The sequence below is a fragment of the Acipenser ruthenus genome, chromosome 16 (genome assembly GCF_902713425.1).
Source record: "Acipenser ruthenus chromosome 16, fAciRut3.2 maternal haplotype, whole genome shotgun sequence".
Taxonomy (NCBI): Eukaryota; Metazoa; Chordata; class Actinopteri; order Acipenseriformes; family Acipenseridae; genus Acipenser; species Acipenser ruthenus.
In genome coordinates, this window is record NC_081204.1 from 30034421 (window position 1) to 30047933 (window position 13513).

At 42.6% G+C, this 13513-nt stretch overlaps 1 protein-coding gene across 1 annotated transcript; it reads left to right on the forward strand.

Annotated features, from left to right (window-relative positions):
* Positions 1-1891: 1891 nt before the first annotated feature.
* LOC117411878 (endoplasmic reticulum membrane adapter protein XK) lies at positions 1892-13247 on the forward strand. Its single transcript, XM_034019690.3, has 3 exons — positions 1892-2946; positions 10462-10721; positions 11109-13247. The coding sequence occupies exons 1-3, from the start codon at positions 2612-2614 to the stop codon at positions 11885-11887; spliced, it is 1374 nt and encodes a 457-aa protein (XP_033875581.1). The 5' UTR covers positions 1892-2611; the 3' UTR covers positions 11888-13247.
* The last annotated feature ends 266 nt before the right edge of the window (positions 13248-13513 follow it).

Consider the following 13513-nt stretch of genomic DNA (forward strand, 5'->3'; position numbering starts at 1 on the left):
CACACACGTTATAGACCCATTTGAATTTGAAAAGAGGGTGTTTCTCCCGAGGGGTCATCCCAAGGGCAGGCAGACTTGCTGCCAAAAACTTAGTAGGCTATGAATCTGCAGCAGCTGGGAATGTGCAGCAGCCTGTACATTAACTGATACGAAAGATGAAAGAAGGGTCAAGGGTTAGAATCCTGCCGGAGGACTCCTTGAATACAGGTATCTGTATGTCACTGAACAGCTTTATGAATACTGCACTGCATGCCAGCCAGTGCCAGCTCTGGGGATTCTTTCTTTCATCCTCATGCCCTTAACAGCGGTTCAGGTGGTTCTGGGTTCCAGCCACAGGACTGGTGCCTACCAGATACCTGCCCTCCAGTAACAGCAGTTGTAAATTGATACCTGGTGTGAAATTGGGTATGTCTAGGATAACTGGGTGATTTGCTTCACATTCACAGGAACCAGAAAGCGAGAAGCAGACACTTCTATGAATAAAACAAAACAAAAAGTCATTGGACACCTTTTCTCCTGTGGTGTCCAATGACTTTGTGAAACAAAAGGGTGATCAAATTCAGAACTACCGGTCCCAAGGCAGCAATCAATTCAATGGGCCATTGTTACTGAAGATATACATGAAAGAAAACATAAAGTCACTCATCACATAGGCAGACTTAGCATGCCTTGTATCCCTAGCGTGACCGGTTTCTAAAACATATCCATCGATATCCCCCGTGGAGGATACTAAGTGCCACTGCGACCAGTGCTTTCCTAACGAGCCTGTATTTGTGTTCATTAGGCGCTTTAGCTTTAGCCCACAATAGAGGTAAACATGCAATATGGCTCCGTGCTGCAGCAACGTTATTAGCAGTACATTACTGCTTTGGGGTTTGCAGCAAACACGACAGTATACACATTTGTAGCAGCTGCATTACAGCCCGTACCTTATTTTAGAGTCCTGCCAAATGACAACTGTTGTGCCAGAGCGTGCGGACATTCCATGTCCCTGAAGCTCGCTCACCAGTCTGCATAACGCTCAGCTGCAGCTGCAGCAGTAGGAAGAGGTTAAAATAGCCCCCCCCCAAGCTACATAGCTGTTAAAAATGGGATTTGCTAGTTGACGTTCAATCAACTTACTACTTTAGTTTTTTTTTTTGTATTCCTGCCATAGTGTAAAATAGCAAAGCAAAATAAAGTACCGTTCAGTACAGTACGTCATTACCTATATATAGCGAATCTTTTTGATAATCGTTTTGCAACTGTGTTTGTGTGTGTGTGTGTGTGTGTGTGTGTGTGTGTGTGTGTGTGTGTATATATATATATATATATATATATATATATATATATATATATATATATATAATTACATTTTCTCGTGTGAATACCATATAAGTAAAACACGTTGCTGCTTGTCACTTTCGGAGACACGTCATCTGTGCTCGCTCGTGGTCCTAATGCAAGCTAGTCTATGATGTGCAATACTGTAATATGTTTTGGGACTGTTTCTAATCGATTTCCACATCTGTATAACTCGGCAAAGCTTTGTCTTACACATCCAACCAATTACAGCTATTTATATTAAAGATACATACATATTTTCACAACCAGTTTCACACACTAATACATACATGATTAAAACGCCGTCATTATTGTTATTAATCCTAGGCATAACACTCCCCCACTCCCAGTGCTGCCAGATCATTTTATAGTGCTCTGAGACATCATCTACTTAGGTTTATTGAAAGTTTAAACAGGTCCACGAAATGTAAACGAAATCCTATTTTTTATTCCATAACCTACCCTGGAAAAATATGTACACTCTCCGCGATTTAAGTAGACCCCTAATCATGACGGTACACATTCACTGAATGATGGAATGTAGTAAGAGAGCTAAATATGTGCACTAGGACCCGGGAGACATCCTGAGCTTGTTGATCAGACACACTTGCTCACAACAACAGATCTAGGCTGGTCTCTGCTTCGAAGATTTGCATGAAAACTCAGAGGTACACTGTAACAACTGGCAGTTGGCTGTTGGATTTAACATGTATGAATGGGGGCTCCTAGCCCTTCAATCTGCTTTGGATTGCCAGCAGGATTCGTCAGTGATGTGTTCGTGTTTTTTCCAAGGACCGGCGACACGTGCGGGAAAGGGGCTGCTGTAAAAGGATCGAAACGGTATTCAGTTCTACTTATGCGCTGAAGAAACTGTTTTCTTTACTATGTTGGGTGGAACCGTGTCTGTTAGAAATATCAACTGAACTGTAGTTATTGCAGATTCGTATTCCCCCCCCCACGTAGCATACATGCATTTGTAATTTGGCAAGTGAATTATTTTGCCAAGCAAGTTTTTATTTCTAAAAATTCAGAAACTTAAAAGTATCACAATTCTGAAACAAAAAACACTATTTGTTACTATAAAAAAACAAAAACAAAAGCGTTTTGGAACCTAAACAAAAACAGACGCGAGATGTCAAATGTTGCTATTATATGAAATCGAATTCGGCGTGAGAGCCTGATCGTGAACGTGTTGATGAGAAAAGAAAACAAACAATTAACAAAACCATCAGGACTCGTATAACTGTTTATTTCGGTTAAACGAAGTGGACATATTTATTTTGGTGAAATGGAAAAAATGTGCGAGAGTGCCGAAGAAGTAGTCGTGGACCAGCAGCCCCCGACCCAGAACGGGTATGTGATCCACTCCGGCTCGGATGTCAGGCCACCGTTCAGCATCCTGATCGCTACCACGCTGTACTTTGCCGAGTTCGTGACCGCGGCGGTGCTGTGCTATCACTACAGCCGGTCTGAAGACCCGTTCTGGTTGGGCCTGACCATCACCTTCATGCTGGTTCCGTCTGTTCTGATCCAGCTGGCACTGACGTTCATCCACCGGGACCTGGGGCGGGATCGACCTCTGGTCCTGCTGATGCACTTGCTTCAAATGGGTCCCCTGATCAGGTGAGTTACATTGAAAATAACGAAGCATGTCGTGTGTATGTAGCACAGAAGAAAATACTAACACCTACTGTGGTAGCTTTACTGTACGAAGGGCGTGGTCACCACGGACAGTCAGTCAGTCAGTCAGTCAGTCATGAGAAGAGGCTGCAAGATGGTAACCATTCTTCAATAATCACTGCCTCCTATACCTTCAGGAGGGTTGAACTATTTAGGAAATACAGCTGTTTTCAGTCTGGTCAAGGTGCAGCATTCCCATTCCTACATGCAGCTGTATTGTCCTTACTTGTACAGATTAGACGTCACTTAACAAATGAACCAGTTCCAAAGTATGAAGTACAGCCCAGTGTGTGCTACGTATTGGACGTGTTTCTGGTTTGTATATGGAAGCAGTTATGCATGCAAGTATGTGTAGATCATTGTAAAGATGTAGCTTTTCTTTATGTATTGAAATGCATTGAGTTGTAGCCAAGATACTGTATACTGAAAATATACGATATTGACCAAATGGAATTTAACATGTCCATAAATAATCTGCAGAAAAGGTTCCTTCTACAGTAATGTAATATCCTTCTCACTTCCGTTCCTTTTGGCTTAATTTTTCCTTTTTTTCTGTTAATTTACCTGTTGCAATCAGTAGAATGAGTGCTATGGTTTATGGTGCTGTTTTGCCAGTCACCCTGTAGCTCTCCAGACCTCCAAACACAGAGCTCCCTGTGAGGCCAGACCCCCCCCCCCCCCCCCCCCCCCCCCCCCCGCTCCTCCCAGCTCTGGGGGAAGAAAGTGCTCAGTTACATACATGCATTTGTCCATGTTGAGCCCATGACCTTTCGATCACAGTGCTTCTGGCTGGTAAATAAATGCCATGCTGAATTCTAAACGGAAAAGATCGAATATGAGACACTCACATTTTAGACGAGATTCCTTATTCAAAATACAGCAGCAGTAAAACATACTGTGATACGTCATGTGCATTATTATTTGAAATGGGCATTGTTTTGTGAGCCAAAGAAAAGTGCTGCTATGACCCGAATAAAGGAAATGTGGTGGTCTGTATGTGTAGGTGTATATACTAAGGAGCAGGCTTCTTGGTTGCTATGATTTGATGCAGTGTGCAGTGCATTGATGCATGACAAAGACCTACATAATTGCTTGTCTACTGATGAATTCAGTTCCTATGGCTACACCCTGCCCCTGTAATTAAACTTGAGCTCCATCATTAAATGCAGTTTTATCTGGTTACTCCTCTTAAACCATTACATGTAAAAAGCTGCACAATGTAATGTGACCTGGCAGGCATGCATCTACAGTAGATGTGTTTCCAGCTGACAGATGACCCTCAAATGTTATCAGTGTTATCAATACATCACAATCATTGTTGATGATCATTTCACTAAGAACAAAGAACTGGCTCCAGTATTCCCACTTGACCTGGCTTCTGTAATGCCGATGTGATTTTGAAAATGTACATTAAGATTAATTGTAGTGGTGTATACTGTGCTGCATCCGAAGCTCCTAATAATGAAGGACTGGATCAGGACCATTTATACACGAATGGTAATTCGCATCATTTGTTATAATACAGCACATCACAATAGCTCAGGTTTGGGTCTTTGTAGTCATTTTAATAACCAGAAAATGTTGTCAAACAGGAAAGCTCAGCAGTCTGAAAATAGGTCTGAGTTAGCCAGTGAATGAACACCAGCAGAATGTGTTGCTCGAGCCTGCCTTCCTGTAGCAAGTGTTTCTAGTTGTAGTGCTGTGTTTTACTACAGTAGTGTGAGTTGAGTCTTGCCATTGCTGCAGTACTGCACCCCTTCCTTTTAAAGCCTCTTTTCACAGTAGGGTTGGAGGAACATTTCTTTCTATGTCTTTTGACCTTCATTTAACCTTTCCAAACCACCAAGACTCAAAACTGAAATTGAAATGAACAATACTCGCAGTTGGGTTTCTGTAGTTAGAGTCTGACTCAGCCAGGCTGTGCAAAAGATTTTAGGTTATTTTATGACTGGAGTTGAATCTGTTCTTGTCCTTTTTTGTTTATTGTTTTAAAGTGCAAAAAATAAATAAAATAATAATAATAATTGTTTGTTATGTTTGCAGTTCTGCAGGTCTGTTGGAAGCCAAAGCGTTTTGTTTTGTAAACTCAACATGACCGAGTTTAATCGCTTGTGCAACTGGTACAGCAGTGACCACAAAGCTGAAGATGCGCTTGTTAGAGATCGTCACTTCCCCAAGTTATAGGTTGGTGTGAGTCCTTCCATGTGAAATCAAGATGGGGCAATACTTCACATCATCACAGTTCTGAAGTCTGTGCACAGTACATGTTGGTGTCATTAAAGAACTGACCCATTCGTTTTTTTGACCATTGCTTGAGATGTGAGGTCACATTGTGTTGGCCAAAAAATCCAACCTTAAACCCTTTTATTATTATTATTATTATTATTATAGATTCTTTAATAGCTGCAATTAAGTTCATTCCAGGCTTATTTTAAGACTCTTTCTAAACCTCTTCCAGAGCGACCACAAAAAAATGACGCATCTGCACTATTTAGTTTACTGCTCAGTGCATTCCATGTCAGCATTAAGCAGGCATGGAATCAGGCAGTCTCTTCACCACTTGAGTTTTGGTGCTCGTTTTTTTTCCCTTTCACAAAAGAAAGGGTTCACGTTGGAGTGGGAGCTTGTACACATGTGGCACAAGGACTTGTTGTTGTCACATGAAAACTGCACGGCTAGTAAACAAGCAGGCCTAGGGTTATAAATGAGAGGAAGGACAGCATTGTGGCTCCAGCAAAGAGCCAGCGTGACGCACACAGGTAAACCGCGCAGCAGGCGTGTTCCAGCAGCTACCTGTCAGTACAGGAATTCAGTTGCGTCTTCACAGTTGGAAGTATTAAATGTGTTAGTGTCTAGTTGCACTGCTCCAACGCATCCTGAACCTTTTAAAGTAAAAGAAAACCACAACAATAACATTCTGCTACAGCTATCTGAATTTCGTGGCCCGTGGAACTTTACAATAGCTGGATTAATTGTTCGCTTTGGGGGAGTAGCCTGCTGCAGCCAACACCCTGCATTATATTGCATACCCTTAACTGCCTGGCACAGAGTCACCTCTTTACCTTGGTTCTCTGGTAAAAGTTTATCATCTTAAAGAGCTTGGACTCAGAAGTGGGTGTGCCACACTGCTGAGACGACTGTATCCTATATTACTCCAGTTTGCTGATTGGGGTGTGTTGGTAAAATGAGTATATGTTTTAAAAATACATATTTAAGATCTTTGTGGCGTTGTAAGACCGTGCTGAAAATGAGCTGTACAACCAGTAATGGTGCTTGAAAAACTTGTTTAGCCTCCCTGTGATGCAGGAGAGCGTGTACTTTGTACAGTACAAGCCAGTTATAACCTGCTACTGCTGCAGGCTTGAAGGGGTACAGAGTGTGAGGGAAGCAGGAAGACTGTGGATCTGCTGCCGAAACTACATTTAGAGAGGGTATCTAAATCTGATTGGAAAACCTGATTCATGATTCAGTAGTTAATCAGGAATATGGTGTGTGTGTGTGTGTGTGTGTGTATATATATATATGAATATATATATATATAGATATACTCCTTTTAAAACTGATCTGAATGTTTACTCCCCTTCCAAAAAAAGTGGATTACCGTTCTGGCTTGCAGGACAATGGTTTTCTCAGCCCCCACCAGTCAGCCCTGACTTGGCATTTCACAGACTCAGGTTTGTTCAGTGACGATATCGGATGATTACTGAGAACAGTAATACCAAGGTTATGCCACAGTGCACACCACGGTCACTCGCTTTTTTATTTTGTTTTCCTAGCAACCAATGTAAGTCTTCGGTTGCTATTTACTGTCTATTGTAGGCAGTAACAGACAAGCTATATGATATACAAAATTATACAAATCCTCCCTGTGTGTTTTCCGTTCTGTTTTATTTGATTTGTTGTTTCTAACAGGCAGTGTATTTGTATAAAAACTCTTTGCCTCTCAGAGCTGACAGTAAGTGGTGTTTATCCTCAGACTGCAGGAAATATTATATCCATTGTTTTCTGAATCATATTCCCTGTTAGTTGCGAGGCTGAGACACGTTACATTTCCAAACCCTACACTCTTGCCTGTCCAAAAAACCCAAGGACTTCCATCAGTCCATGTATAGTACTGTCAGTACAGGGCAAAATATATTTGTGTGTAGTACAAGGAAATGCTCTTAAATATCAAATCTATTGTTACATGCAGCTGCTAGTGTGCAACTGAATCATGTTGGGAGTTCTGCCTGACCTGGCAAATATAAATCTATTTTTATACTATACACTAGCTGCTATTAACGTTTCCCAGTTGACCAGTTGCTGTGTGACCAGTTGTATTGATCTGGAAACTATACCTTTTTACAGTGAATTGCGATGCCTTCCTGTTGAACAGAAGCGTTCTTTCTTACAGCATCTTCACTCCACCAGGGTGAGTTCTACCGTCGTGCTCATTCACTGCTCTCAAAGAGAAGGGCTGTGTGCTGATGCAGCTCCGTCTGAACTCATCAAATTACCACTGCCTGCTATTAAATGGGTTGCTCGTTCTAAATGGCTTTTCAAATTCTTCCACAGTCAGCACTTTGTGTGTGTATGTCAATGCTCGGTGCCAGAGCTTGAAAGCACAGATCAAAGGTTAAAAAAGAAAGAAAGAAAGAACAACTATTCCCTAGCCTTTTGGAGATCAATTTGAGCTGGGTTTGTCCTCCCAGTGTGCAGTAAAACAAGCAAAATGAAAAATGCAAAGCCGTCTTTATTAAGTGCTTGTGATGGTGGCCCAGCAGCCAGCTCCCGAGGGAGGGAATCAGGTTTCCAGGCTCTGTTTATTTTCCCTCTACTTGCTGGTGGTTTTAGTTTGCAGTGGGACGATCACATGAGCATTTCTGTGAGTCTCTGTCTCCTCTCTGTTTAGACCATCCTTCCTGAGCTGCTGGCATTTAGTTGCGCTCACAATGTTATTATCTGGTAGGTCCTCCCCATAGCATTTATAATCAGCTTCCTGCACAGCCTCATTAAACCGCATCTCTGTGGAGAGGAAACAAAGGCTACTACAAGCTAGTTTAATTGATGTTTCACATGTGGGCCAGCTGATACTGAGGGGTTTTTATACAAAGAGAAGAATTTCGTCAACAAGCTCCATTGTCACTTTAAGCAAAAACGTATATTATAGAAAGTGTTTGGTACTGAGAAGGTTTTACAGGAAGTGGGTCAACAACAGCATCCTGTTCCCAAAGATAATTTGAATATCTCTTATCTCTTATGAACATCTGGGTCTTTTCATGTTTGTGCAAAAAGTCTCGAGGAGATGTATCCAATTGCATGCTTTTGGTCTTGCAGCACCTCTTCTGCCGAGGGACTGGTGTTAAAAGTGTGTAGTTCTTGACGTTCTGTATACTGCGTGTTAGGGTTGCGGAGCTGGAGTGGAGAGGTCAGTGATGTAACCTGGTACACTGCTGCCAGTGACTTTGCAGACTCATTTATATGGTTCCCTCATTTGAAGGTTGTAAAAAGCCCACCAGACAGCATGTTTAACCTAACTTTGTATTACTGGTGATAACAAGTTTTATCACAGGTTAAAAACAGAATTCCAGTAATATAAAACATGTCAATCTTTGAACAGCACTGTTGGTGGGGTACAGTTTGGTAAACAAACTGAGTTTGGTTCACTTGCTTAACTTCAGTATGAATAGCAGGGGAACTTTGCACATGGGAACTTGGTATGTAGCTACGAGACAAAAGTGCAGTCTCCTGGCTGTTTTGTGTGGAGCCAGTGGGTCGGGGATGCAAATTTGTAATTTTTTTTTTTTTTTAAAGGCTGAAGGAAAATAATATCAAGATGCATTGGAAGACAGTGTCACTATCCTATCCACTGATCATAAACATTAAAAAAAAAAAAAAAAAAAAATGTGAACACAAATGAGCCGTGAAAAAACACTGAAATGAACCAAACAAACAACATTTTACACTCAGTACATTTGCATCTACTGTTCGGTAGATAAGTGTGAACAGCAAGCAAATTCAATGTGAACACATCCTGCCTGTTCTAATCAGCATGGTGTGTATGGTTAACACTGTCGCACACACACACACACACACACACACACACACACAGACACTGATTTGCTATGTGATGAACGCCCTCCAGGACAGTTGCGTCTCTGGTTATGTGGGGTGTGTGTGCAGTGTGCACCATTCTACAGTAGTGCAAAGGTCCCCATGTATTGTAGTAAAGGCATTTAGAAATCAAAGAGTCCATCTTTATCAACAAGAGAGTAATGTGAAATAAGATCCGAGTGTTTCAGAAACTTCTTTAAATTGTAGAAGCAAGGGCGTATCTTTTTAAATTAACTTTTTTCAGCATAACATTTTCAACATGGAACCCTACTGTATGATTCCTTTTACTGACAGCGGCAGTGTGTTATTGACCTCAAACTCACAAAAGATGTACAAGTGTACCCCCTTGTGGTCCAAAGTACCTGCTTTGCATTCTCCGAAAGCTAAACTATGCTTGCTTGCTATTCTGTGTCTATACTCACTTTTTGCATGTGTGGTAAAAATGGGAACTTCTCCAGCCAATTCTCTCAAAATGTGATGAAGCATTTTTAATTATTTACTGGCTGGTAAAATGTTGCATTATATTGTTATTGACTGTCCAGGCTAAACATTTGAAGTGGCGTGGAGATTTCCATTAATTGTCTCTTGTGCCCTCTTGTGGTGATGAGAGGACTCTAAATTGAAAAAAAAAAAGTTATTTAGGATCTTGAGGTTTGTTTCACGCGGCAGTATTTTTTTTGAGCGTGCATACCAGGACTCCTTTCCAAAAGAAGTTTTACATTGGCTTTTGTAAAGAATAACTTATTTTCCATGTTTTCCCAATGCTGGCACCTGATGTCTAAGTTCTGAAAGGTACTTGAAATGATTTGTCTCACCAGGGCATTTTTATACGGATCAACATGTCATGACAATATGCTGGTTCATGGAAACTAATGTATTTATATCATTGGGGGGATCCCAGGTTCAAATACAGAAACATATAACTTATATTTTTACTTTGCTGCGCCAAGGTTCAACGTCAATTACATTGTAATTGCAGTGAATTATGAATGACACAATTCCAACTGTAATTGAGCCCAGGTCTGCGTCTGGGTGCAAAGTAATTCTGTGCAGACAGCAGTCAGGGTGACAAGTCTTATCACAGGGATTCCTGGCTCTCCTGGGTCGGTTTCGTATTGTAGGTATTAAAACAAACACCAGAGGGAGCTTTAACCCATCATTTCAGTTGCTCATTTCCAATTTGGCAGCGTAATTGCAAATCACTAACCCAAAGGTTTCAAGTAGCATTCCATTGCTCGGAATTTGTATGGTTTGAATGAATCATGAATCTAAGAAAGGTGAACTGCTTTCAGAGTGCATGCACAGTCATGATGAGTCCTCTGTGTTTGCAGCAGTTCGGTTCCTAACAGTGTCTGTCTGTCGCAGGTGCATCGAGGCTCTGGTTGTGTACTTCCGCTCCGGGAAAAGGGAGGAGCCTTACGTCAGCATCTCCAGGAAGACCCGTCTGAAGCACGGGATCGAGACGGAGCTGGAGAGCGAGGTCGGGCACTCTGCTCGCAAGCTAGCCGAACATCGCAACGCCTTCAAACGCACCGCCGTCATTCAGGCCTTCCTGGGCTCCACCCCCCAGCTCACCCTGCAGCTCTACGCCACCATCCATCAGAAATACCTCTTTACAACCAGAGGTGAGGTGCTGCACTGTCAGGGGAGCGGGGGGCAGAACAGAAAGGGAAAGGGGGTTGAGTTTGAAAAGTGAGGCAAACCTTATTGTGAACTAGGCAAATGTTATTGGAACGTTTGTCTAGATCGTAGAAGTTTTACTTTGTCGTTTTTGATTGGGTGTTTTAAAGTGGTGTGGGTTTATCTTATCTTCAGTGTACTTTTTTGCACACCGTTCACACTAGTGTTTTTTGTTTTGTATTTTGTATTTATTCTTCAGTGCTGCACTGATGTACATTGAAGCTGTGGAATTTATTTAGAAATGTTACGGTGAACTCATTTTCCAGAAGGAGGAGCCCATGCAGCATACAGATCCCTAGCTCTTCTAACTAACCCCGTGGTTTTTCTTCCAGTCGCTCTGATGGGGATCACGCTTGTCTCCATCACCTACGGAGCCCTGGTCTGCAGCGTGCTGGCCATCCAGATCAAATACGACAACTACAAAGTGCAGCTGCGGCCGCTGGCCTACCTGTGCCTCGTGCTGTGGCGCAGCCTGGAGATCGCCACGCGGATGACCGTGCTCGTGCTGTTCTGTACCGCGCTGCGCTACTGGATCTTCCTCGTGGCTCTGGTCAACATGCTCTTCCTCTTCTTCCTGCCCTGGGTGGAGTTCTGGAGGAAGAAGGCCCCACTGCCGGAGAACGTGGAGAAGAACTTCAGCAAGGTGGGCACCACAGTGGTGCTCTCCATGGTCACCTTCCTGTACGCCGGCATCAACATGTTCTGCTGGTCGTCCGTGCAGCTGAACCTGGCTGACCGGGACCTCATCGAGAAGTCTCAGAGCTGGGGCCGCCTGGCCCTCTACTACACTGTGCGCTTCCTGGAGAACTCCATCCTCATCATCCTCTGGTACTTCAATAAGACAGACTTCTTTGAGTATTACTGCTCGCCGCTGCTGGTGGTGCAGCTCATGATCACCTACAGCCTGGCCATCTTCTTCATGCTGGTCTTCTACCAGTACTTGCACCCCTGCCGTCGGCTTTTCACCCACAACGTCAGCGACTGCCTGCACTGCGTCTGTCTCAGGCGTAGAGGTCCTCCCAGGCACACCCAGGTGCCGCCCCTCCCCGACCTCACGAGCGAAATCCGGGAAACGGACCTGACCGATGACATCCTGATGGACGCAGCTTGAGCAGGTCATGCTGATTTGGAAACAGGATTCAGGCGCAGATGTGGAGCCAAGGAGCTATTCAGGTCTGATTGCTTTCGGGCTTCCGGTAGACCGAACTAATCAAAGTTCCACAGACCAAAGCAATCAAGATGTAGAATTGCTGTTTGGACAGGCCCGGTGGTGACAAGCCTGGCAGTTGAACATAGTGTGGGTTTTCATTTTATTTGTTTGTTTGTTTTGTTTTGGGGTTTTTTTTTGTTGTTTTTTTTTATAAGAGCTGTTTTAAATATACATATTTTATCAAAGTTTGCTCAGGATCTGTTAAAAATAAATATATACCAAATTCAATGTACTTCACCTGTATTTGACATTTCATTTTTCCACCCTTGTGAAAAGATTAGAGCTCTAAGAAGGTAGACTACATTTGTATCATCTGTAACGAGAACTCAATACTGCTGAATTTAGAAATACTTAAATTAAACTAAAACTAAATAGTTACAGATGATAAAAATGCAGGCTATCGAAAAAACCATGTGCTGTAGAGACTGGGTCTGCATAAGGCACTGGCAGCAGCAGCAGTACAAGTCCTGTCTGTAGGAGGCTGTGTGGTCCAGTGGTTAAAGAAAAGGGCTTGTAACCAGGAGGTCCCTGGTTCAAATCCCACCTCAACCACTGACTCATTGTGTGACCCTGAGCAAGTCACTTAACCTCCTTGTGCTCCGTCTTTCGGGTGAGACATAATTGTAAGTGACTCTGCAGCTGATGCATAGTTCACACACCCTAGTCTCTGTAAGTCGCCTTGGATAAAGGCATCTGCTAAATAAACAAATAATGCTGTCCTGCAGAGAGGCAGAACAATGCAAGGAGAGAGAGTGGATTTATATTGTACCACAGGACCACAGTGGAGCTTGGCAAAAAACACACACATTGAGAACAAAGCCCTGCATTGATACAGGACTATCTAGAGGACTTGCTTGAAAATATATAGAAATATACACGCCATATCTATTAAACAGCACGGGTCCATTTGGTTAGCCCTCCTGTTATTGCAGGTGTGTCATGGTGCATGCTATGGCTCACTACGCCAGCAGAGGGCGCTCTGTATGTATGGATCTCATTAAAGGAATCTGATCTGTTTTTTTTTTTTATTTCTTTATTGTTAATGAAGTACATTTCTCAGCCAATCAGGTGGCCTTGGATCAGTCTAGCTGTGAAATACCTCATGTACTTGTAGATCTGATAAGTAACACCATGCTGTACTGCTGAAGTGATGTTTGTTTACAACTAATGTGCCTGTGTGCTACTGCTTCGGTACATGAAGATTACATTAAAACAATGTAAAGCTTGATAAAGAGTAAATGCCTTTGGACTCTGTTCTTTCTCTGTGGCACCTGTGTGTGTGTTTTTATTTATTTTATTTTTTTGCCTTACTAAATAATTATAGCTATACATTTATTTAAATAAATACATATCAGCAAAATGAAAACTCCAGAGTGTGGTCCACTTGGGCTGGAACGAGGTCACAGGTCAAATGAGTTAGGTTGCTTGTACTTAACCGTCAGAAGACGTAACCCATAGCAACGCCAAAGAAACTGGCCCAATGGGCACCTGTTACTGCAGAATGAGATCTGGGCGGGCTTGGGTCTG